The 27,669-nt window shown below is 39.2% G+C and overlaps 1 protein-coding gene across 1 annotated transcript; it reads right to left on the reverse strand.

Annotated features, from left to right (window-relative positions):
• Nucleotides 1–658: 658 nt before the first annotated feature.
• Nucleotides 659–26,234, reverse strand: LOC140713628 (activity-dependent neuroprotector homeobox protein 2-like). Its single transcript, XM_073023978.1, has 4 exons — nucleotides 26,113–26,234; nucleotides 15,338–15,456; nucleotides 14,120–14,209; nucleotides 659–6,890 (listed from the first exon to the last, which is right to left on the reverse strand). The coding sequence occupies exons 2-4, from the start codon at nucleotides 15,443–15,445 to the stop codon at nucleotides 4,221–4,223; spliced, it is 2,868 nt and encodes a 955-aa protein (XP_072880079.1). The 5' UTR covers nucleotides 15,446–15,456; nucleotides 26,113–26,234; the 3' UTR covers nucleotides 659–4,220.
• Nucleotides 26,235–27,669: the final 1,435 nt, after the last annotated feature.

The following is a 27,669-nucleotide window of genomic DNA, read 5'->3' on the forward strand; positions in this document are numbered from 1 at the left end:
CAGGAACCGGGTATTGATAGATGATGATCAGCCATGATCTCAAAATGGCAGTGCAGGCTCGAAGGGCCGAATGGTCTAATTCTGCACCTATTGTCTATTATCATCATCTGCTATGGAGAAGCAGAGGATTAGAAAAAGCTGCAGAGTTTTCAGCATAGCCAGCTCCATCATGATCACCTGCCTCCCCACTATCAAGAACATCTTCAATAGTTGATGCATCAAAGAGGTGGCATCCATTCTTAAGGTCCCTCACAACCCAAGATGTGTTCTCTTTTCATTACTACCATCAGACAGGAGGTACAAGAGCCTGAAGACATGCTTTCAACATTTTAGAGATGCCTTCTTCTCCATCAGTTTTCTGAACAGATAATGAACCAACCCATAAACACTACCTCAATTTTTGCTCTCGTTACAATATTAAAAATTAAATCAATGCATTAACATTTATTATCTCAGTACAATTTATGTATTACACTGTTCTGCCGCAAAACAACAAATTTCACGACGTGGCAGTGTCAATAAACCTGATCCGGATTCTCATCAACTGTGATACAGAAATTAAATGATTTAACATTTCTGTTGATGTGACAAATATATCATGTCACCTATCTGTATAAAATGAGAATATTGATCAAATGCTACCAAAAAACTGCAAATATGCATTTCTTTTTTTTTATTTCAACTACTCACAATGAATATAAAAACAGCTTCAACACTTCAGGTTATTAAAACCTTAATAATATTTCATAAAAAGGATTTCCACCCTGGATGAAAAGGGCCATTTTTCAAAATAAATCACTGCACAAGTACTGAAAATGCTTTTTAAAAAACAAGTATTTTGTATTACTATATACAATTAATTACAACACTAACAAACTGCACACAAATTGTCAACACAACACAGAGGTTGCACGTACAAACACAGCAGCATAGTGGTCAGCATGTTTTCAGTACCAGCGACCTGGGTTCAATTCCTGCCACTGCCTGTAAGGAGCGTGTATGTTCTCTCCCTGATGACATGGGATTCCTCCGTGAGCTCCAGTTTCCTTCCACAGTCCAAAGACGTACAGGTTGGTAGGTTACTTGGTCATTGCAAATTATCCTGTAATAACGCAGCTTTAAGGGCCTATTCCGCGCTTAACCTCTAAATAAATGAGTAACTAAGTTAGTGTGTACAAGCTAGCCTTTGCTGGTTCACTTCTGGACTGATAGTGATTAGACATGTTAAGTTTTTGCAGCATTAGAATGCACAGCTTTTGTCAGTTGTGGGAAGAAAATTTTCAGAATTTCTGCATCTGCAGTTTTTAAATTTTGTATTTATTGCTACATTATTCACTTCCTTTTCCTCCTTTCAGTAACTCAGCCTAGAATAATTTTATAAACTCTGATGCCCACTTGTAGTATATACTACTGATTCCTCCCACCTTTATTACTTGCGAACAATGGACAAAAATTCACATCTTGGATGATGCCATTTTACTTGCGGTGACATTTGGTCCTTAGGCTAATAGAACAAAGGGAGAGGTGGTTACACACCAGCTGGAACATGACAATTCAAGAGTTAGCAGAAGAAGTAAATGAAAACCAAGAGATTGTCCTTAACCATTTTAAATCCTTGTCTAGATCATGTATCTTAATTCAAGTAATCAAACATACTTGTGGTCAAATTCTCAATTCTAAACATTTTCAAAAAGAACTACAGATAGTATATTTTCAAGTTTTAATACATACCTCTACTTACATTTATCTTGTATTAACAGTTGCATAATACTGCAATTATGCATTATTCCATACTCAGTTGGCTCCTTTATGATTTCCCTGAAACAATTCAAATCTCTATGGAAAATAGGCACTTAGAGCCCACACCGCCCAGCAACCCCCGATTTAACCCTGCACTAATCACAGAATTTACAATGACAAATTAGCCTATTAATGGGTATGTCTTTGGACTGTGGGTGGTAATTGGAGCACCCAGTGAAAACTCATGCATTCCATGGGGAGGATGTACAAACTCCTTACAGAGGACGCCAGTATTAAACTCCGATGCTCCAAGCTGTAATACGCTACCTTGGCATCCACATTTGCATCAGGTGATTTGCAGGGGGGGAGGGGAAGAGTTGTCTTAGTAATGGGTAATTTGTTAAAATTTTCCAACCTCTTCAATGGTGCTTTCCCAACAATTAAATCAGCTTGTTGTAGCAAATATCAACTCAAATACATTTTTTTTAAAACTGATCAGTAAAGATGTACAGTTCAAACCGAAACACAACAGCAAAATACTAATAAATGCTGCTATTTCCAACAGCACTTAAAATTGGATTTAGATTTATGTCCCCATTTAGGCATACAATCTAAATGCAAAACCATGTTTGAACATCAAATATAAGCTACCTAGAAATTTTAAACTGTTCCAAGGTGTGCAGTCTTCTGACCAGATAGCATTCAATGGCTATTTAATAGTATTAATGCTTGGTGTCACAGAAGTGACAAGTGAAGGGAGGAAATAGCTAATACTTTACAGTACAAATTCAATGAAAAAGACTTTAGTCATGTAACAGGTTTTTTAAATATACTATTCTGGAACTTAAGTGAAAAACTGCTCATGTGCGATTAGAGCAAATCTAAAATTATAAACTACTGACAACTACCTGCCATTTACAGTTCGTATTGAATGATTTAGTCTCCATGGTTTATGAAAATACATCTGATTTATTATGAAAATAAATCAACATGAAAGGAACAAATTATGATTAATTACACTGGACAACAAAGATTTTGCTTCCTGAATATACGTTTGGATGCATCTTATAGATTTTGGGCTGCTGATCATGAAAATAACCACGAAATTGCCTGGGCATAGGCAGGGCAGACTTCAGAAAGGTTATAAATTTTCATGAAGGATTTTGATATTTGAGACAGATGTTTGCTGGAATAACTAATGCCAAGTGTAAAGAAGGCACGTTTGCTGGCCCACAAATTAAACAGGTCATTAATGACAGGCAATTCAAAAATCTTTTAGTGGGACCAGAGAAAATCACATGGAAGGCATTTAAGGATGTTGTTGAAAGTTTTGTTGGTAACTACAGAGCACCAAACTACATGCATCTGGTTGTCAACATACTCTAAGCATACAAAACCATGAAGTGCAACCTGTCACTAGAGATCCACTTCCTGCATTCCCATTTAGACTTCTTCCCTGAAAATCTTGGAGCTGTCAGTGACAACCATGGTGAAAGGTTTCACTAGGACAATGTGGTTATCGAGAAATGGCATCTGGGCAATTTGATTCCATCTACGCTGGCTGGTTATTCTGGATACTTAAGCGACAAACCTCAGACAATGAGTATAACCGAAAATCATTACCGAACATATTTAGCTCAGTTGAACTATTACAAAGCATCAGCATCATTATGCAATTAAATGCATTATATTCAATAAAAGTTAATCTCTTATTTCTCCAAATTCCTATGTGACACAAGTAGTCTGAAATTATATTTGTGTTCAGCTTCAAGTGGTCTATCATAAACAAAAAATCTGAGGAAGCAACGCTTTTGAAAAAATGTTGTCCAGTGTTATTAGATGAGAACTGTCTTATTTAATCATTTGTGTAAATAAATAGTAAAAACATGATGGTGATAAGCAGATAAAGCAAGGCAAGATGTTGAGTTCTAAAGCCTTCATGACCATTAGAATTATAAAATGGGCAATGTGGGGTTTATGCAAAGAGGCAAAGGCAATGCTAGAAGCAACTCTGCAATGTCTGTTCTCACCCTCCAATTTACAGCACTTCACACTGAAAACCTCGCATATCAATGTTGGTAAACTGGGCCAAGCAAAAGCCAGTGTTGCACATTAACTCAATCCTGTAACATTGACAGCAAAGCCATGTACCTGTACTTAACACCAATAAATCCCTTCCTGTCTTTATGAACGTTTACATTTCCTATCAAACCACAGGACAACCATATAAAGTTGTTTTAAATAAACATTACAACATTTTTGGCTTTAAGCAGGATTCAAGTTAAAAATTTCCACTTAGATCCATCTTGACCTTGAACTTTTAACCAAAAGGAAGGCACCCCGTAAAGTAAAATGAATAGGGCATTAACTCTTTTTTTTCTTTCTTTGAGGATGGATGGCTCCCTGTATTTGTAGCACATGACCAAAGTGGACACTTTGATTCAACATTGTTTTTGTTCAAACCAGTGTTGTTCCCCAGATCAAATCTGACCCAGCATTAAACTGTGCTTTACTTTCTTCATTTCTGACATGTTGAATCCCAAAAGTACAAATGGTTTGTACTTCATTGCTTTCAAGCACAACTTCCGTTTCATGCCAAAGATGAAAGCAACATCTTTCTTGCGCAACCACAAGACTGAAGATAATGTCTCAATTTCTTTATTAGTAGGATAAGGTTGTTTGTGAAAGTAGTCAAGAAGAAACTGCTTTCTTTCTTCAGAGGAACGATTCGCCAATCCTTTTGGAACAAGCGCCAAGACTGTCGATGGATCTGGTGAAGGTAAGGAGTGAGAAGTGTTTGCTATGTCGTTCAGTGTTTCATGAGAAACTTCACAATCAGTTGTTACTAAATCAGTCTTTAATCGTTTTGCAGATGGCAATGCCAAAGTTTTTCCATCACCATTTGACACCAGTTCACTTAATGATTTCTTGTTTTCCGAAAATGCACGCTTTGACTGCATGTGGTTTGGCAAAACATTACTTTGCTGTGTATTAAGGCCTCTGCAACACATGAGATGAAGAGAGATTGTTGAATGTCCCATGCCACACGTGTACACACCGAAACAGTGAATACACTTAAACGATGGTTTTTTCAGCAGTGGATGAACCATAGATGTTACATGGTGCCTTTCTTGCAAATGCTTTTCATATTTTAAATTGAAAATTTGTTTCCAACAAATAGGACACTTTGAGCTTCGTGACTCTTTTATGATTTCATCTTCCTCCCTCTTTTGTCTGCATACCTCAATTACCAATGGTGCATAAGGAGAAGACATTTTGCTTGGAATAACTGTCAAGTGAATATCATTAGGTCCCATTTTATCTTCTGGAAACTTAACACTTAAGCTAAAGTTGTCACTATTTACTTGGTTGGCAGTTGAAATTCCATCTTCAACATTTTCAACACATTCAAACCTCAGTCCAGCATGTGAGGTCTTCACATGTTCTGAAAACTCTGACAGGTCATGGAATGACAAGGAGCAGAACAAACAAGTTAGGCCATGCATCAGCAAATGGGAAATCAGTACATTTTTATAAACATGGCGTCTACAGATAAGACATTTACATTTTTGAGCATATACTCTCTGCAGGTAAGTAGCACATGCTACAATTTTCGCAGGTTTGTCACTAGGCTCTTCAGGTTTCTTATTAGGCTCTTCAAGTTTGTGTGCAGTTGCAACATGATTATCATAAGCACTCAATGGCAGCAATGCATTACATGTGGAGCAACTCTTCCACTGTTGAGCTTTGGTACTCGGTGGTGCCAAATTTAAAGTAATTGTAGGTACTGATGGAGCTGGTTTCTGATCCACTGTTGCAACAGTTATTACAGAGGGCTCTTTTAGTGGTTGCTGAGATATATGTGTGTGGGTCATATTAAGTGGTGCTTGTGTTGTGGAAAGCATGCCAGATTTGCTGTTTGCTATGGCACTTGAAGCAACAGGCAAAGAAAACTGAACTGGAGTTAAGGTGTATGCAGGAATGCCATTAATATGTTTGTTGTTCTGAATTAAATGCTTAACTGCCTGTGAACTGGTTGGAACTCTGGGTCTTACTGTCTGATCTATAGTCAATCCTCGTGGCATTAAAAATGCCTGAGGAAGGACTGGACCCACTGCTCTGATCGCAAGATTATTCTGGGCCACTTGAAAAGTAGCAGGCACAAGGCTGACCTGGCCTAGCTTCTGAGCTCCTCCAGGGCCAGCTGTAGCTACTGTAACAGGTATCAGATTGCTTTGTAAAGGAAAAGCATTCACTGCTGGTCTCAATGATCCCAAAGTCACTGAACTAAAATTCTGTGGAAGCGCTAATACATTAAGCGACTGTCGTACAGGTGCTGGTATAGGTGACTGCACATTGGAAATTACTGGAAGAGCTGGTTTAAAATTTGCTGCTGAAACAGCAGTTGTCACACATGAGGGCACAGGACCAATTGGTCTAATGTTGGGTGCAGAATCAGCAGTCTTCACACAAGAAAGCATTTGTCCAGCTAGTTTGATACTACACGATGACACTACTGAATTGATATTGAGAGGCACTGGCAGAGAAGTCTTGCTTATTTCAGGTTTAGGAGCAATAACTGGCCTGGGTCTTAGCTCTGTTATATGTCCAATTGTAGCTTTCACTGGACCTTCTACTTCCTTATGTTTGTCCAGAACATGATATAGTAAGGCATCATAGGTGACCATTTTCATTTGGCATCCTTTACAAAAATACTTGTATACTGAAAGCTCTACCTGGTCCTCTACCTGACCAATATAGGCATTTACTAAACTGCCAAAATGGGATAAAAGGACATGTTTCTTTATGGCATACAATGATACATCTTTATAAGAACATATTCTGCAAAAATAAACTGGCTGGACTAGATTTGACATTTTGCCTTGATAAACTTTGGGTTGTATCTGTCTCCCTTGATCTGTGTTGACATGGCTAGCAATGTTGGACACTCTCTGAATATCAATATGGAATATTTTGGTATGCTTCTTTATATGTTTAGGATGAGCGATATATGTGCAGTTAGGACAGCTGATCAATGTTTCCATATCCATTTCATCCTCATGGTAACATCGCATGTGAATCTTGTAAGCAGAATTAAATTTTGTTGAGAAGTCGCAAAGGGTACAGCAATATGGTTTTGCCCGATAGGCCTACAATCAAAAAGCATACATTATCAAACTGCTACAAAACACTTACAGAGCATTTCATGAAACCAACATTTTATACGTCAAAGATACTTTATCAGTGGAATTACAAGATTAAAAATACAATAAACTCACTTGCAAATGGGGCTGATACTGGAACTGGCAGTTTGCTTTTACAGGGCCTTGAAAAACAATTCAGCATTTTGCAAACAGGAATTTTGATCAATTTAACTAAATTTTTATTTCAAGTCAAGTCAAGTCAACTTTTATTGTCATTTCGACCATAACAGCTGGTACAGTGCATAGTAAAAATGAGACAACGTTTTTCAGGACCATGGTGTTACATGACACAGTACAAAAAACTAGACTGAACTACGTAATAAAAAGAAACACACAGAAAGCTAGACTACAGACCTACACTGGACTGCATAAAGTGCATAATTATTTGTGAATCATATGCTTTTTCTTCCCCCCTCCCCACAGAAGAGCCCAAAAAACATGAACAGGGAAAATTGCACAGCATGAAAAGCTAAAAATTCAAAATCTGGAATGTCAGCAGTTCAAAAAGAATTAATTCTCCTTTGCTCAATACATATTTGAACCACCTCTCGTAACCATTACAGCCAGTGTCTTTTTGTATACATCTTTATTGGATTTGTACAACGTGATGTAGCAAGATTTGCCCATTCCTTCTTGCAAATTTGCTGAAGTTGTGCCAGGTTAGTTTGGCAGCAGTGGTAGACAGCAATCTTGAGATCTTGCCAGAAACTGAGATGTTTGATCCAGTTAAGGTTGGGACCCTGACTGGGCCATTCAAGGACATCAATTTTCTTTATTTGAAGCCACTCCATGGTTGCACTGGCAGTGTGCTTTGGGTCATTGTCCTGCTGAAAGAATAACTTCCTCTCCAGTCTATGCTTTGTTGGCAGAGGCCAACGGGTTTTTAATCCAGGATCTCCCTAAATTTAGCAGCATTCAAACTTCCTATCAATCCTGACCAAACTTCTAGTCCCTGCTGCTGAAAAACATTCCCTTAGCATGATGCTACCTGCACTATACTTTATGGTGTTATCTGGCTGATGTGCAATATTCGACTGTATGATGGAGGTAGCATTATGCAATGGGGTTGCTTTTCAGCATCAGGGATTGGAAATTTGGTCAGGATTGATGGGAAGAAGAATGCTGTTCAATACAGAGAAATCCTGGATAAAAATTTGCTAGTATCTCCCAGAAAGCTTAAACTGGGGAGGAAATTTGTCTTTCAGCAAAACAAAGACACAAAGAACACTGCCAGAAGAACCATGGAATGGCTTCAAATGAGGAAAACTGATGTCCTTGAGTGGCTCAGTCAAAGTCCTGACCTTAACCCGATCAAACATCACTGGCAAGACCTCAAGACTGCTGTCCACTGCCGCTCCCCATTTAACCTGGCGTAGCTTCAGCAATTTTGCAAGGAGGAATGGACAAATCTTGCTCCATCACGTTGTGTAAAGCTAAAAGAGACATCCAAAAAAGACTAGTGGCAAGAGGAGGTTCAACTAAGTACTGAGCAAAGGGGAATGAATGCTTTTAAATTGCTGACATTTCAGCTTTCGAATTTTTAGTTTTTCATGCATTACAATTTTCCATGTTTTTTTTTGGGGGGGGGGCTCCACTGTGAAAAAAAGAGCATGCAATTCACTAATTAAAATTCTCAGTTAAGTTGATCAAAATCCCTAATACTCATTATGTGAGCAAGGGGTTGGGGGCTGAATTATTTTTTCAAGGCACTGTATACGGTTTTTTAGGAATAAGTATTGCTGGCACACTAGTTAAACAGAAGTGTAATGGATCTCATTCAGCAGATTTTACCTCTGGTAATGTAGCCCTCTATAATATCATTAAAACTAAGAATTCCAGATTATGTGAGGGTAGCCCTATTTCTCAGATTTCTAGCTTGTAAACAGAACCAGGAAGAGTACATAAAGTCAATTCAGAAGAGTTTTATTACTGAATTTATGATCATAAGCATGTCAACATATTTTTTAAAAACACAACTCTACAAGGGGCGTAGGGACCACCAGCTAGTGCTGGTGTTTATCACTCTGTGTTTATCACCTATACTTAATTTCCCTCAAGAAGACAGTCAGAAAAATCTGTTCAAAATCACACACAATGACTTCAGCAGTTCCCACATTAAAATTGTATGATTTTGTAGACTGAAAATTAGCAGAAAAGAACCTAAACAAGAAAGTTTAAAAGCAGCTATGAAATTCCTTGGCAAGTAGGTTTAAGGAGAATTTCAATACATTTTATGTGTTTTAGGGACAAGGAGTAAGGAGTACATCTACTCAAGAACAATGGAAGAAATTTATGCATGCAGCCAGTGGAAGTGGGTGATGTTCTTAAAGAATACATCAGCATTCACCTGGGAAAAAGACATGAATAACGGTGACAGCAGGAAGGGGTGCACTGATATTCTACGATGACATGTCAATAGTGAGGAAGAGGTGCTGTTGGGTATCCTGAAAATCATTAAAATGGATGTTCCCAGAACATAATGGAACCTATTCCAGGATGCTGAGATTTAAAGGAGATTGCTGGAGCCTTTACAGAACTCTGACAAGGTCCCAGAAGATTGGAGAACTGCCATTATCACTTTATCATTATCATTTCATAAGGGCAACAGTCATGGTCCAAGAAATTATAGGCTGGTGAGTCTTCCATCACTGGTGGGGAACCTATTGAAAGGACTTATAAATGGCATTTACTCGTATTTGGAAAAGCATGGGCTTACTGCAGACAGTGAATATGGTCCTGCGCTAGTCAGGGGTTCGCAACCTTTTTTATGTCATGGACCAATACCATTAAGCAAAGTGTCCATGGATCCCAGGTTGGGGCCCTGAGATCCTGTCTCATGAATAAGATGATATAAATAACTGACGAGGCTTGGGCAGAGGATATTGAGAAGATCGTAGGCTGGCCCGGAAGATTAATCCAAATGGCATCTACAGTGAATTGATTAGCTGGATACAAAAATGGCTTGTACAAAGAAGTCAGATAGTGGTGGCGGAAGGGAATTATTTTGACTGGAACTCTGTGACTGATGAAAATGTTGGTAGTATGATTAGCAAGCTTGCAGTTAACATGAAAACTGCTAGAGGTGTGCATAGTGAAAAAGGTTGTCAAAGGAAATGAACACAGCAGATGGCCTTAAAAGAGCGTGGATCAGTACTTGGAGATATGATGTTGTGGCCATTACAGAGACTTGGATGACTCAGGGGCAGGAATGGTTACTTCGAGAGCTAGGTTTTAGATGTTTCAGAAAGGACAGGGAGGGAGGCAAAAGAGGTGGGGGCATGGCACTGTTGATCAGAGATAGTGTCATGGCTGCAGAAAAGGAGTTAGTCAAGGAGGGATTGCCTATGGAGTCTTTGTGGATGGAAGTCAGTGTTACGTACCCGTGGGTATCTTGTACTTGTCACGTGACAGTGGTGTTAAAGCTATACTGGACTTAAGGTAATGGTCTTGTGATGGTGGCGTGACGTCATTTTCCCGCCAGTAGAGATCATGTGACAGTTTTTTTTTGTTTTTTTTTACAGAGTATAAAAGGAGGACCCCTCCCTTTGAGGAGGGGCAGTTCGTGGCTGGATTTCCCATTTGACTCCATGCCACTGCGTGGTCCAATATTATGACGCAGTTTGGTTGAAAGGTGGAGTTTTATTTAATGCCTAAAGTTTAAAAGGTCATTGCCTGCAGTTTCTTTATAATACTGCCAGTTAAAAGTCAGTGGAGAGTGAAGATCGGAGTTCAGGAGCTAAAAGATCGAGGAAAGTCGATTTCGACGGTGAAACAGGTTCGATCTTGTTTGATCCTCATTTGGAAGGAATTTGTTGGCTGTGCCCATGTTAACCCCTGCAAATAACAGCAGAAAGGGTTGGGTACAGTTTTGTAAAGGAAAGGTCAGTGCCTTTAAGCCGTTTCATTTTCATCTTCGTAAATTCTCCAGGAAAAGTATAGTTTGACTGGGAACCGCAACAACATGACGTGAAAGAGAATTTAAATCGTCTAAAAAGTCTCTCCTTTAATGGACTGTGAACATTTTGAACTTTTGCAGTACTACTTTGAAGAACTGTTTTTGCAAGATTGCTTTAAGAACTGTTTTCACTTTATTCCTTTAAGAACTGTTTAAGCTGCCGCACAGCAGCTGATTTCCGGTTACGTTAGTTGTTTGTTTACTTTTGGGGGTTTGTTTTTCAGTGTTTAATAAATGTTTTATTTGTTATAAAAAAAACCCTGCCTCACTTATATATTTATTGAACCCATAACATCAGGAACAGGAAGGGGTCAATAACTCTACTAGGTGTTTTTTTTAATAGACCACCCAATAGTAACAGGGATATCAAGGAGCAGATAGGGAGTCAGATTCTAGAAAGGTGTAATAATAACAGGGATATTGTGGTGGGAGATTTTAATTTCCCAAATATTCATTGGCATCTCCCTAGAACAAGGGGTTTAGATGGGGTGGAGTTTGTTAGGTGTGTTCAGGAATGTTCCTTGACACAGTATGTAGAAAAGCCTACAAGAGGAGAGGCTGTACTTGATCTGGTATTGGAACCTGGTCAGGTGTCAGACCTCTCAGTGGGAGAGCATTTTGGAGATTGTGATCATAATTCTGTCTCCTTTACAATAGCATTGAAGAGGGATAGGAACAGACAAGTTAGAAAAGCATTTAATTGGAGTAAGGGGAAATATGAGGCTATCAGGCAGGAACTTGGAAGCATAAATTGGAAACAGATGTTCTCAGGGAAAAGTATGGAAAAAACGTGGCAAATGTTCAGGGGATGTTTGCGTGGAATTCTGCATAGGTACGTTCCAATAAGCCAGGGAAAGGATGGTAGGGTACAGGAACCGTGGTCTACAAAGGCTGTTGTAAATCTAGTCAGGAAGAAAAGAAGAGCTGACGAAAGGTTCAAAAAACTAAGTAATTGTAGAGATCTAGAAGATTATAAGGACAGCAGGAAGGAGCATAAGAATGAAATTAGGAGAGCTAGAAGGGGCCATGAGAAGGCCTTGGCGGACAGGATTAAGGAAAACCCCGAAGTCATTTTACAAGTATGTTAAGAGCAAGAGGATAAGACGTGAGAGAATAGGACCAATCAAGTCTAACAATGGAAATATGTGTATGGAACCGGAGGAGATAGCAGAGGTAGTTAATGAGTACTTTGCTTCAGTACTCACTACAGAAAAGGATCTTGGCAATTGTAGAGATGACTTACAGCGGACTGAAAAGCTTGAGCATGTAGATATTAAGAAAGAAGATGTGCTGGAGCTTTTGGAAAGCATCAAGTTGGAGAAGTCACTGGGACTGGACAAGATGTACCCCAGGCTCCTGTGGGAGGTGAGAGGAGATTGGTGAGCCTCTGCCGATGATCTTTGCATCATCAATGCAGATGGGAGAGGTTCCGGAGGATTGGAGGGGTGCGGATAATGTTCCCTTATTCAAGAAAGGGAGTACAGATAGCCCAGGAAATTATACACCAGTGAGCCTTACTTCAGTGGTTGGTAAGAAGATGGAGAAGATCCTGAGAAGCAGGATTTATGAACATTTGGAGAGGCATAATATGATTAGGAATAGTCAGCATGGCTTTTGTCAAAGGTAGGTCGTGCCTTACGAGCCTGATTGAATTTTTTGAGGATGTGACTAAATATATTGATGAAGGTAGAGCAGTAGATGTAGTGTATATGGATTTCAGCAAGGCATTTGACAAGGTACCCCATGCAGGGCTTATTGAGAAACTAAGGAGGTAGGGGATCCAAAGGGGCATTGCTTTGTGGATCCAGAACTGGCTTGCCCCCAGAAGGCAAAGAGTGGTTGTAGACGGGTCAGATTCTGCATGGAGGTCGGTGACCAGTGGTGTGCCTCAGGGATCTGTTCTGGGATCCCTACTCTTCATGATTTTTATAAACTATCTAGATGAGGAAGTGGAGGGATGGGACACAAAGGTTGTGGGTTGTTGTGGACAGTGTGGAGGGCTGTCAGAGGTTACAGCAGAACATTTGAAAGATGCAAAACTGGGCTGAGAAGTGGCAGATGGAATTCACCCCAGGTAAGTGTGAGGTGGTTCATTTTGGTAGGTCAAATATGATGGCAAAATATAATATTAATGGTAAGACTCTTGGCAGTTTGGAGGATCAGAGGGATCTTGGGATCCGAGTTCATAGAACACTCAAAGCTGCTGCTCAAGTTGACATTGTGGTTAAGAAGGCATGCAGTGCATTGACCTTCATCAATAGTGGGATTGAGTTTAAGAACTGAGAGGTAATGTTGCAGCTATATAGGACCTTGGTCAGACCCCACTTAGAGTACTGTGCTCAGTTCTGGTCGCCTCACTACAGGAAGGATGTGGAAACCATAGAAAGGGTGCAGAGGAGATTTACAAGGATGCTGCTTGGATTGGGGAGCATGCCTTAAGAGAATAGGTTGAGTGAACTTGGCCTTTTCTCCTTGGAGCGACGGAGGATGAGAGGTGGACTGATAGAGGTGTACCAGATGATGAGAGGCATTGATTGTGTGGATAGTCAGAGGCTTTTTCCCAGGGCTGAGATGGCTAGCACAAGACAGCACAGTTTTAAGGTGCTTGGAAGTAGGTACAGAGGAGATGTCGGGGTAAGTTTTTTTTTTAAACGCAGAGAGTGGTGAGTGCGTGCAATTGGCTGCCAGCGATGGTGGTGGAGGCGAATACCATAGGGTCTTTTAAGACACCCTTGGACAGGTACATGGAGCTTAGAAAAATAGAGGGCTATGGGTAACCCTAGTTAATTTCTATGGTAAGGACATGTTCGGCACAGCTTTGTGGGCCAAAGGGCCTGTATTGTGCTGTAGGTTTTCTCTATTTCTATGATACAGGAGAATCCAAATCAGATGGAAGTATGGGCAGAGAAATGGAAGATGAAGTTTATTTGTGATAAGTATGATAAAGTATTTGGGGAGGTCAAATTCAAGAGGAAACTATACAGTAGTATAGCTCCACTTCCATAGAGATTTAAATTACACAAAGTAAACTTTAAACAGCAGCACATCCTACAATTATTCCATCATAAGAACTATTTACAGAAGTATCAATCAAAAGAAATAATTTTGCTGACCGAAAGATTAAGAAACCTTCATAAATGAAATAAAGTATCTTACACCCTACTTGTACTGAATGGGCAATATATCAAATGTACAGTCTGCATGCAGACATCAACGTTACCTTTGATTTTTTACTTGGGTGCCATATTGAAAAGTCAGTCCATGATGTGTTTTTCACATAGTAATCCCCTGGATTATAACTTTTAAATTCCTGTAAATAAAAGCATTTCAATTGTAACAATGGCATTTACAAAGAACATATTTAAGTATTAAGAGGTAATGAACATTATATAGAGCATCTGCTTCAAACTACAGTACAAACAAATGGGTAGGTTAAGTTAAGAACTCAAAAAAGGTCTCTGAACACACAAGCTAAAAGGCCTATTCAGAAGTTGAGAAGACGACTAGCAATCCACGATAATCATATCAATATCTATGCACGGGAAACATAACATCACAGTTAAGTTGAAGCTTATACATTTTACCAAGTAGGGAAGACCAAATCCTTCACTGTGTTAAATCAATATTGGCACTTGATCACTTGCAAATTTTCAGTGTGCTTACTTCAATATCCAGAGCAAAAAGTAATCCTAGAAAAGCAACTCCATTCGCAACACAGCAGCAAAATGGCTGCCTAGTTAAGAGAAAAGGTTTGCTGATCAATGCTCTTGATTTTGAGATCAGCGAGTGCAACAGTTTGGCACTCATTAATAGCTCTGTAATTATTTCTATCACAATTCTTGTAGTCAAATCTAATTCCACTTCTGCGCAGGCTCTCAGGTCAGATTTTACACAAACAGAAACACAAGCATTACTTCATCTATTCAGGTCCCAACATTGTTGATACTTCCATTTGAGATGTTCTCCCAGGAATAATGACTACAACTTTGGATGGGACATGATGATCAACACAATTACTAATCACTTAGAGGAGACAAGAAGTTGAGGATATAAACTGAGAGAATTGAATTAGCTGATTGATTAAAAAGTGGGCATCAGTTAAACTACTATAAAAAAAACTCCACACAACTAATGCCTGTTTTCTCTTTATTGAAGTGCGAAGAAAAATATAAAATGGTGATCAACTCCATTACTACATTCACTGTATTACCTACTTATTAAAGCTTTCACTTAAGCCTGTTATTTGTTTTAAATGAGAAAATGTTTATATTTGTTAAAAGATTTCATTTGAGTTTGCTATTTTCCATTTTAAATTAGTAAATATGTTCAGAATAGTTACTTGAATTTAAATATTTTAAATTATTATTAGTTTATTTCTATATTGCAAACCTTACAGGCATGAGACTTCTTGCTTTTACAAATACACCCTACCACATACCTCCAGCAATTCTTTACAGTATTGTAGGCCCATGTCAGACAAGATCATCTTCACCTTTTTCCTGGATTTTCTAATTGTTTCCAACTTGGTCACAGGAAGCTGATACATCTTTACTGTTTCTGAATGAACAAACAAAAGAAAATCAATTACCGCAATTATACATTTAGCACCACCCTTCAGGAATCTAACTCCTGCATTTTGCTAATGACAAATTTTTTCATTTGCAATTACAGGTTTCCCACGCTATCCGAAGGTAGAGCGTTTCTATGAAATAGTTTGTAAGCCAGAATGTCATAAAGTGAAGAAGCAATTACCATTTATTTATATGGGAAAAATTTGTGAGCGTTCACAGACCCAAAAAATAACCTACCAAGTCATGCCAAATAACACATAAAACCTAAAATAATAGTAACATATAGTAAAAGCAGGAACAACATGATAAATACACAGCCTATATATAGAAATACTTCTCTGCAATCATTGCAGCACTGTCCACCGTAGTGAAAATCTCACGCAAGTGCTCTCGGCAGAAGTACTCACTCCAGTAACCTTTAGCTTTTAGCTATGAAGCTGCCAAATCGTACCAAATAACACATAAAAATACACAGCCTGTAATTTACATACAGTGTAGTTTCACTTACCGGAATCAGGAAGACAGCGAGCACACTGATGATGGTGTGTTAGGCTGTCGTTGGAAGTTGGGGGGCTGGGAGTTAGAGGAGACTGGTGTGTCATCTCGTCGTCATCTGTTCCATCAGGGCAGGCAGATCACCTTCTTCTATGTCTGCCTGCCTCAATGTCGAAGGTTGAGGTTCGTTGTCTGCTGTGGCTAATGTGGAAGGCTTGAAAAACGACAGTATGCTTGACTGCTTAGACTTGCGTATTTTTCTGTCATACAGTTCTTTGTAAGCACTCAAACCATCCTGCAAATATGCCCTAAACCTACGTACCCTTTCAAAATTAAAGTCATACTTTTCTTCAATCATTGCAGCGTTGTCAATCACAGCGAAAATCTCACACAACTGCTTCATGTTTAGTTCCTGGACGACTTCACTTTTGGGCCGTTCGCTATTGCGTTCAGTTTCAATTGTTATCCTTTCCTCTTGCAACTGCATCAGCTCTTCACCTGTCAGTTCTTGGTCATGGGATGCCAAAACGTCTTCAACATCATCTTCGTTAACTTCCACAAACCCAGCCTCCTTAACCAAACTCACTATGTCCTTACTTCGTTCACCACGATTGAAACACTAATTATGTCTAGTTTTACGCTAAGTGTAGCACCCTTAGAAGGTCTTTTAGGCTTTTCCGATACCTTAGAACTCATCTTGCTAATGGATGCATAAAATAAATCGACATAAAGCACAGATGCTCACAGGCACGTGTTTAAACAATGCTGGCTAGAATGTAGTTCTGGGAGAGGAGCTTGGCTGCTCGGGGCGTGCGCTGCCTTTTTTCCTAAGGTGAAAACACCTTCTGTTAGTGAAAACAGGGAACTAATGTAGGTCTTTCATAACAGCCAGGTGTTGTAAAGTGAACGTTCGAAAAACTGGGGACAACTGTATATCAAATCACTGAGCACCAAAAACAATTGTACCAGAAATATTTCCGATCACAGCAACAACATTCTTCACTAAAATGGGTGTGAAGTTATTCAACTATCTTGATTAATCCAACCTAGCCTCTAATCAGGCAAAATATTGGAATACACAGTTCAAAGCTACCCAAGGTAACTAATTGCAGTTGATTCTCATTTCTGAATAACAGTTTTGATGCTGCTGTTTTCCCATTTTCTCTTTCCAATAATTAGTCCTACCTGCCTCAAATATTCTCAATCTAGTGTCTTCCTGTATTATTTCCCCAACAATACATTAAGCCCAACTGTTACCAATATGCACAATCCAAATTCACTATCCATACCCTGGTGGGTGCAAAATCTCAAGACACATCCATCCCATTGATTCCAGCAGCTTTCCTTCCCTGGGAAAACGCTCTGCCCTCTTTCAGGCTAAGAAAATTCAGTATATCCCCGTTTTTCTCTTTTTTTTTTAAACAGATGCAGCAAAGAAAACACCCTATCCAGATGCAGCATGGTGTGGTATGACAACTGCTCTACTCAAGAGCCTAAGAAATTAGAGTTAAGAACACACTTAGTCCATTACAAAAAACAGCTTCCCTTCAATGATTCTGTTTATACTTCCTGCTACCTTGGGAAAGTAGCCAATATAAGCAAAGATCAGGCAGATGATAGAAACGCTTGAGAATATATACTTCCAGACTCAAGGACAGCTCCTACTCCACTATTCAGTGACTCTTGAATGGACTTTTATACATTAAGGAGGAGCCCTTGATATCTCCTGTCATTCCCCTTGAACCTTATTGTCTACCCATAAAACACTTTCTCTATAAATGTAACACTATATCCTGCATTCTGTTTCTGTCTTCCTTTTAAAAATAGCGATGGAATCTGGCTGGGTGATATGCAAACAAAAGCTTTTCACTATTAAAATTATATTATATATATAATATTTATATATAATATATATATATTTCAAATTAGAATCACTGAAAAAGAGGAGCTGCTATAAGGGAGGATATCAGAAGGGTGCAAAAAAAAAGAGAACATGACTAAGTAAGATCTAAAACAATACCAAGTGACAAGGAAAGTCTGAGATGGTTAAAAGAGAAATGAAACACAACTGTACAAGAGCCAATCAAAGATGGGACAACGTGGCCAAGGTGTTAATACTTAGACTAACTGGTAGTGAACCATACTACTGCTAACTCACCTCTTTTGAATACTGACCAAATGGCTAGATGGCACAAGTACAACTTATTTATTATTTATTTATTAATCTTATTTATTTATAATTGCATTTGCACAGTTTGTCGTCTTCTATGCTTTACTTGATCTTTCATTAATATTCTACACGGTGGCATGCAAAAGTTTGGGCACCCCGGTCAAAATTTCTGTTACTGTAAATAGTTAAGTGAGTAGAAGATGAACTGATCTCCAAAAGTCATAAAGTTAAAGATGAAACATTCTTTTCAACATTTTAAGCAAGATTAGTGTATTATTTTTGTTTTGTACAATTTTAGAGTGGAAAAAAAAAGGAGCACCATACAAAAATTTGGACACCCCAAGAGATTTGAGCTCTCAGATAATTTTTACTAAGGTCTCAGACCTTAATTGGCTTGTTAGGGCTATGACTTGTTCACAACCATCGTTAGGAAAGGCCAGGTGATGCAAATTTCAAAGCTTTAGAAATACCCTGACTCCTCAAACCTTGTCCCAACAATCAGCAGCCATGCAGCTCCCTAGCACTCTGAAAGTTAAAATAAATGATGCCCACAAAGCAAGAGAAGGCTATAAGAAGACAGCAAAGCGTTTTCAGGTAGCCGTTTCCTCAGTTCATAACGTAATTAAGAAATGGCAGTTAACTGGAATGGCGGAGGTCAAGTTGAGGTCTGGAAGACCTAGAAAACTTCCCAAGAGAACTGCTTGTAGGATTCTTAGAAAGGCATCAAAACGCCGTCTGACTGCAAAAGACCTTCAGGAAAATTTAGCAGACTCTGGAATGGTGGTGCACTGTTCTACTGTGCAGTGACTCCAGCACAAATATGACCTTCATGGAATAGTCATCAGGAGAAAACCTTTCCTGCGTCCTCACCACAAAATTCAGCGTCAGAAGTTTGCAAAGGAACATCTAAACAAGCCCAATGCACTTTGTAAACCTGTGGACTGATGAAGTTAAAATATAACTTTTTGGCCGCAATGAGCAAAGGTAGGTTTGGAGAAAAAAGGGTGCAGAATTTCATGAAAAGTACACCTCTACAACTGTTAAGCACAGGGATGGATCGATCATGCTTTGGGCTTGTGTTGCAGCCAGTGGCACAGGGAACTTCTCACTGGTAGAGGGAAGAATGAATTCAATTAAATACCAGCAAATTCTGCAAGCAAACATCACATTGTCTGTAAAATAAAAAGCTGAAGATGAAAAGAGGATGGCTTCTACAACAAGATAATGATCCTAAACACACCTCAAAATCCACAATGGACTACCTCAAACTTAAGGCTTTGCCATGGCCCTCACAGTCCCCCAACCTAAACATCATCGAAAATCTGTGGATAGACCTCAAAACAGCAGTGCATGTAAGACAGCCCAAGAATCTCACAGAACTAGAAGCCTTTTGCAAGGAAGAATGGGTGAAAATCCTCCAAACAATAATTGAAAGACTCTTAGCTGGCTACAGAAAGTGTTTACAAGCTGTGATACTTGCCAAAGGGAGTGTTACTAAGTATTGACCATGCAGGGTGCCCAAACTTTTGCTTCGGGCCTTTTTCCTTTTTAGTTATTTTGAAAATGTAAAAGATGGAAATAAAAAAGTAATCTTAAAATATTAAAGAAATGAGACATCTTTAACTTGATTGCTTTTCAAAATCAGGTCATCTTTTATCCGCTTAGCTGTTCACAGTAACAGAAATTTTGACCCGGGTGCCCAAACTTTAGCACGTCACTGTAGATAGGCTGAGTATGCCCGCAGGGAACAGAATCTCAGGGTTGTATGTGGTGACATACATGTAATATGATACTAACATTTACTTTGAACTTAATTTGTTTTAAACACTGATTTTTCCACTATAATGAACTATACTCCTTTTAATAGTTGATACTATTTTGAAGTCACATGAATAATAAATAATTGCAAATGATCGGCACTGTATGATTATCAATGGTGACCAAGGTAAAGAGTGTTTAAAACTACTGAACTGGATAAAAGGAGGAATTAATATGTACAAATGAAGTGAAGGTTCTGAACAAGATCATTAAAAGAGATAGCTGCCAATTCAAGAAAACTATTAACCGAGGAACAGGCAAAACAGAAAACAGAGCGTTTCAAACAGACACTAAGGGTTCAAAACTCAGGGTGGTATATAGAAGATGCAGACATGAAATTTAAAGGTAATTAGAAAGCCAATGGAAATTGCTAATAAAACAAAACACTGGCACATAACATTAAGGATAGCCCCAAGATTGTGGATATGCATGATATTTCAAGTTTTCAAAGATGAGGGGTGTTGAGATTCAGATTGTAAAGTGTTAGAAATTATAAACGTAAAAGGAAGAATCCTATCACGATATCTGGCTTCTTTTAAAGTGGATAAACTGGCAGGATTAGATAAAATGCATCCTAGGCTCTGAAATGGAAGAAACAATATAGACATTAACAACAATTTTCTCCTTGGTTAAAAGCAATATGACACGGCTGTGAGAGATTGGTGATTGTGTACTGTTCTTTAAGTAAGAAAAATAAGGTAAACTAACAACACTGGTCAGTTGACAGGTGGCAGGTAAAGCAGTTAAAAAATTCTAAGGGCTCAGGAAAAGCAGTGCCTGACCTACGTAATGGACTTCTTGAGGAGAGGATGGAGAGTAACTAGAGCAAAACATCTGATTATAGTATTTGTGACCTTTAGCATTTGACAAAGTCCAACAAGAACAAAAGCTTGTACAGAAAGGTGGGGGGGGGGGGTGGGAAGCAAATTTATTTAAAGTTGGCTCTGTGGCAGAAAGCAAAGGCCAATGCTAGATAGAAATTTTAGTGACTGCAAGGTTGTATGCACTGAGGATTTAATGCATTAATATGTAGTTTGTTGATTATACCAAGAAATAGTCAAGTGGCTGTATGAGGAAGAAAGTTCTACACTACATGAAAACGTCAACAGACTAGTTAAGTGATTGCAGAAGTGTCAAATAGAATTCACTGAAGAGAAGAATTAATGCATTTCTGAAGAGCAAAAAACTCAATAAATGGCTGAATATTCAAAACATAATTAAAAAGAGATTTTGAAATGTGTATCTGTACATTCCTGAAAGTGACAATGCAGGTTGATAAGACGATTTAAGTATATGAGATGCTTTTCTTTATTGGCCAAGGTACAGTGTACAAGAAGAGTACTGTGATGATGCCAAACTGCAAGAAACATTAGTGGGTGAGCATCTGGGGGACAGTGATCACCGCTCCCTGACCTTTAGCATTATCATGGAAAAGGCTAAAATCAGAAAGGACAGGAAAATTTTTGATTGGGGAAGGGCAAATTATGAGGCTATAAGGCTAGAACTTGCAGGTGTGAATTGGGATGAGGTTTTTGCAGGGAAATGTACTGTGGAAATGTGGTCGATGTTTAAGGATCCCTTGCAGGATGTTAGGGATAAATTTGTCCCAGTGAGGAAGATAAAGAATGGTAGGGTGAAGGAACCATGGGTGACAAGTGAAGTGGAAAATCTAGTCAGGTGGAAGAAGGCAGCATACATGAGGGTTAGGAAGCAAGGATCAGATGGATCTATTGAGGAATATAGGGTAGCAAGAAAGGAGCTTAAGAAGGGGCTGAGAAGAGCAAGAAGGGGGCATGAGAAGGCCTTGGCGAGTAGGGTAAAGGAAAACCCCAAGGCATTCTTCAATTATGTGACAAACAAAAGAATGACAGGAGTGAAGGTAGGACCGATTAGAGATAAAAGTGGGAAGATGTGCCTGGAGGCTGTGGAAGTGAGCAAGGTCCTCAATGAATACTTCTCTTCAGTATTCACCACTGAGAGGGAACTTGATGACGGTGAGGACAATATGAGTGAGGTTGATGTTCTGGAGCATATTGATATTAAGGAAGAGGAGGTGTTGGAGTTGTTAAAATACATTAGGATGGATAAGTCCCAGGGGCCTGACAAAATATTCCCCAGGCTGCTCCACGAGGCAAGGGAAGAGATTGCTGAACCTCTGGCTAGGATCTTTATGTCCTCGTTATCCACGGGAATGGTACTGGAGGATTGGAGGGAGGCGAATGTTGTCCCCTTGTTCAAAAAAGATAGTAGGGATAGTCTGGGTAATTATAGACCAGTGAGCCTTTCGTCTGTGGTGGGAAAGCTGTTGGAAAAGATTCTTAGAGATAGGATCTATGTGCATTTAGAAAATCATGGTCTGATCAGGGACAGTCAGCATGGTTTTGTGAAGGGCAGATCGTGCCTAACAAGCCTGATAGAGTTCTTTGAGGAGGTGACCAGGCATATAGATGAGGGTAGTGCAGTGGATGTGATCTACATGGATTTTAGTAAGGCATTTGACAAGGTTCCACACAGTAGGCTTACTCAAAAAGTCAGAAGGCATGGGATCCAGGGAAGTTTGGCCAGGTGGATTCAGAATTGGCTTGCCTGCAGAAGGCAGAGGGTCATGGTGGAGGGAGTACATTCAGATTGGAGGCTTGTGACTAGTGGTGTCCCACAAGGATCTGTTCTGGAACCTCTACTTTCTGTGATTTTTATAAACGACCTGGGATGTGGGGGTAGAAGGGTGGGTTGGCAAGTTTGCAGACGACACAAAGGTTGGTGGTGTTGTAGATAGCGCAGAGGATTGTCGAAGATTGCAGAGAGACATTGATAGGATGCAGAAGTGGGCTGAGAAGTGGTAGATGGAGTTCAACCCAGAGAAGTGTGAGGTGGTACACTTTGGAAAGACAAACTCCAAGGCAGAGTACAAAGTAAATGGCAGGATACTTGGTAGCGTGGAGGAGCAGAGGGATCTGGGGGTACATGTCCACAGATCCCTGAAACTTGCCTCACAGGTAGATAGGGTAGTTAAGAAAGCTTATGGGGTGTTAGCTTTCATAAGTTGAGGGATAAAGTTTAAGAGACGCGATGTAATGATGCAGCTCTATAAAATTCTAGTTAGGCCACACTTGGAGTACTGTGTCCAGTTCTGGTCTCCTCACTATAGGAAGGCTGTGGAAACATTGGAAAGGGTACATAAGAGAGTTACCAGGATGCTGCCCGGTTTAAAGAGTATGGATTATGATCAGAGATTAAGGGAGCTAGGGCTTTACTCTTTGGAGAGGATGAGAGGAGACATGATAGAGATGTACAAGATATTAAGAGGAATAGACAGAGTGGACAGCCAGTGCCTTTTCGCCAGGGCACCACTGCTCAATACAAGAGGACATGGCTTTAAGGTAAGGGGAGGGAAGTTCAAGGGGGATGTTAGAGGAAGGTTTTTCACTCAGAGTGGTTGGTGCGTGGAATGCACTGCCTGAGTCAGTGGTGGAGGCAGATACACTAGTGAAGTTTAAGAGACTACTAGACAGGTATATGGAGGAATTTAAGGTGGGGGGATATAAGGGAGGCAGGGTTTGAGGGTCAGCACAACATTGTGGGCCGAAGGGCCTGTAATATGCTGTACTATTGTATGTTCTATGTTCTATTAGTGGCTACAATTTATAATAATATTTATATCTGTTTGCAATATTTCCACCCAGAGTCCAAGGCAGCTCCTAAAGCAATCTCATTCCCCTCCCCCACTCCCACCCCACTTCCATCAACCCCTCCCAAATTCTACAAATTACCATAATGTGCCTGCATGCCTTTGGGATGTGTGAGGAAACAATTGCTCCAGAATAATTTCAAGCAGTCACAGGGAAAATGTACAAACTCTACATACAGCACAGGGGGTGAAGATCAAACTGGGGTCACTGAAGTTGTGCTGCAGCAGCTCTATGAACTGCACCACTCTACTGCTTGTAGTTTTGGTCATCACATTATAGAAGTGTACAAAAGCACTATAGGGATTATACGTGAGATTTACATGGATCTAACCAGGTCTGGAGAAAGAACAATTATGAAGAAATGTTCTTTTTAGGCTGTGATTACTTTCACCAAAACAAAAAATTTAATTTGCATAAAACAAAAGCCCGGGTAAATAATAAGGATAATTTCCCTTGGCAAAGTGATCAATAAAAGGGGACCACAGATTTAAATGGATAGGAATCCGAGTAATTATTTTACTGAATGATTGCTGAAGGTAACAGAAACAGGAACCCTCATCAAGTACCTGGATGAAAACTTGAAAAACCACAACGCCAGTTGCTAAAGACAAAAAGTTGAAAACTGGGAGTAACCCAGACTAATTCCTTTAGTCAACAGGAATGGATGATTCTGTGCTTTAATTGTATGAAAGGGGCTGATGAGGTATGTCTTCACTTATGAGAGTCAGGGAAATAATAAGTCACCAATCTGGCCAAAAATAAATTCAGTAAATAGTTTATTACCCAGAAAGTGTAACATGAGGTGGTCCAAAAGGACTTGGATAAGGGCATGAAGTTGAAAGTCAATGGGATTTCAAGAAAGGTGAGGCAGAAATGTCAATGTTGTTATGTATAACAAACATACTCTCATTTTCTCTCTCCATGGATACTGGACATTTCCACGATTTTAATTGTGGTGTTCATGTTTCACAGCACTGACTTGCACTTCACAGCTGAAATATGTGCTATTGTTCTTTCTACTTAACATTGCCCAAACTCTCAAGTATTTCCAGTGTTTATCTTTTTTGCAGTTTGCAGCATCTGCAGTGCCATGCTTTTGGAAGTTTTATTACTGGAGGTAATCAGTCAGAACCAACGGTCTTTCTATTTCACACAATTGCCATGACAAACTTTGCATCCCAGGGAAAAGATATCGATGGAAGCACTTCATTGTGATCAGGATTGCAACAAACAATAAAATTGTTGCATCCAACTGACCAATGACAAATGTACTTTCCAATCACACCACTCAATCCAATAAAAATGTGGTCACCACGTGACTGTCACGTGGTTAATCTGGACCAGTAGCAAACGCAGCTCCTCCCCCATTTGCCAGGAGCACCAGCAGAGAACAAACACGTTTGGTTCTCATGCCTACTTTTTTCTTCCAAAACTGGAAGAATTGTTTAAAAATGCAGATATATTTGAAGGTTTTAGAAATTATGCCAAACTAAACAAACAAGTCATAATTTTACATGAGTACCAAGATTGGGTTAGTGTAAGAGTTAATGTTTATTTCATTTTAAAAAAGCATCTGACATTTGCAACCAATTTTGTTCAACTTCGCCGTGCAATGTGTTTCAGTTGGATGTTTACAGTACCTAAACATTTTCTAACTTGCTGCTCGTTCAAAAGTATGCATTGCCTAATTATATAATTGATACATGACTGCTGCTATAAAATGTTTGATCTAATCTTCTGTATCATTGCAAAAAAGCCGTATTGTTTGCAATAAAGGGAGCACCTAAATCCAATGTAATTAAAATATGCATTTCTATTTATCATCCATTTTTCCACCATATTTAATTGTACTAATTTTTGCTTTTGCTCAATCTTCCCAAAAATTATCATCACCTTGAACACCCATAGACTGGTAGGGACTTTTTAAAAATATATATATATATATATATATAACGACAGTTTTCAAGCGCGTATTACCTCGTAGGAGCCAAACTGCTGGATTCGACTGGTACCGCGAGTTCACGCCGGTAGTTTAGTTTGCAGATGTTTATTATTATTATTATTGGTCTTATTATGGTGTTGTCTATGGAAGTCGGCGGCAGTGCCGAGATTGCAGGTGGGGGTGGGGGGTCGCGCGCCCAGGTGCGCCCTGCAGCCGCTCGCGCACAGGTAACAACAGGCGCTGTCAACCTGTTGGCCAATGCTTGTTGCCTTCATGCAAAAACTACCACCTCTCCCAAAGCAGATGTCTCCCGGACTGTTGAATGCTGTCAACAAAGGTGCAGAATGGATGGGGAGAGTGCCCTTGCAGAGGAGGGAGGGAGGGAGGGGGGGTGCACTGAGGTTGAGTGGAAGCGATGCGGAGCCGCTAATTCAGCCCCCTCACCACTAGGCAGAGCTGTGCATGGAAGCACTCATCCCGCTCGTCTCACTCAAAATATTGCGCGCCAATTTCCCTCACCCAACTAACCTTCCGATGGCGTCGAACTTTCCTCTGCCACGCAGATAAAGGTTTACTAAAAAAAGAACCAATTCTTTAAATAACAATTTCACTTCACAACCGCAACGGTCTTCACAAAATGGCGTTCGATCCCACCTGGAAGTGACGTATTGAACAATTTGCATATCGTTGAATTGACCAATAAGAATAAAGTATGGTTTGCATCTATTAAAATAAATCACAACTATTTGCTGACACCTATTCCAAAAATAAATAATGTATAATAAATAAGACTCCCCAAAAGTTGCACCTTGTCACTCTAAGTTGGGTTGAAGACCCCCCCCCAATATTTAATTCTCGCGAGAATTAAGGAATTACGTCATTATGTCGTATGTTGGATGGGCGTGGCATGATGACTTAAGTGGTTGGAAATAACCACGTGCAGAAATGTAATACTTGGCCTCTTACACACGAGGGGTTGCAACAGTGTGCTACCATAGTATGGCATTGGGTTGTTTTCCATTGGGAAAGGACTGCTCATTGATGGATGTCTAATTAGTGAGAGTAACCAAGGAGGTTTATGAGTGGAGGATGTTACTAACTGCATAAGAGAACACTTAATCTCAGAATGTAGGATGATATGTCATCCTAGGACATGAATGGTATGCACAATATTATTAAATGGCACCGTTGATTAACAATGGTATAAATGATGATGTGATCTCTGTGTGTATAACTTAGCAAAGAAAACAGTGGGTCGAAGATTGAATACACTTGACATATTGAGTTGAGAGCGAAATTAGTAGGTTAATGTTGGTTAGTGAAGTAGCAGCCTTGGGTCATTTTGATGGTTGATTCTCAATATAATGTTCTTCAATGATTGTTAAGATTTTGAAATTGTTTTATTAAGTGTCAAAGTTTGAGTGGAGAAGTAATTTGAAGAAGAAAATACAGTGAAGTTCATGACTATCCTTTCTATCATATTTGTTAATAACAATCTTTCCTGTCCAGTAGAATTATTGATAATAATATCAATAATGGATAATTCCAGTGAATTCCACTGAATAGCAATACCAGACAACTTTCTATGTGCTGATATCATCAACATAAAAGCATACATGAAGTTTATTTTAAACATTTTTATAATGTTTTATATCACAATATTCATGGCCTTCCTACTGAATGATTATCTGAAACATTTGTTACCAAGCCAAAGCGATGAATAAGTATAAGAGAGTCACTGAAGGAGAGAAGTAGAGAAAAAGGAAATGAAAGAAAGGAAGAAAATAGAATGAAAGATGTCAATAACTGAAGAAAGATTGAAACTAGAATCATCCAAGGTCTAAAATTAGAACACTTAGATGGATTTTAAAGGTAAAATAGAAAAAAGCCTACAATTTTATCCTAGCAAGAGAAATTCCACACAGTAGAAATAATGCTTTTGGGTGCACAGATCATGCACAATTTCTCCAAAAAACGTAAAATAGTTGTGAAAATTGAGCAAATTGACCAAGTGACTTAAGTATTCAAAACCCCAAATATTTATTTTCAATAAAACTTTGAAAATAGTTGTTCTAATTACCATTT

This window comes from Hemitrygon akajei, chromosome 20, assembly GCF_048418815.1.
Source record: "Hemitrygon akajei chromosome 20, sHemAka1.3, whole genome shotgun sequence".
Taxonomy (NCBI): domain Eukaryota; kingdom Metazoa; phylum Chordata; class Chondrichthyes; order Myliobatiformes; family Dasyatidae; genus Hemitrygon; species Hemitrygon akajei.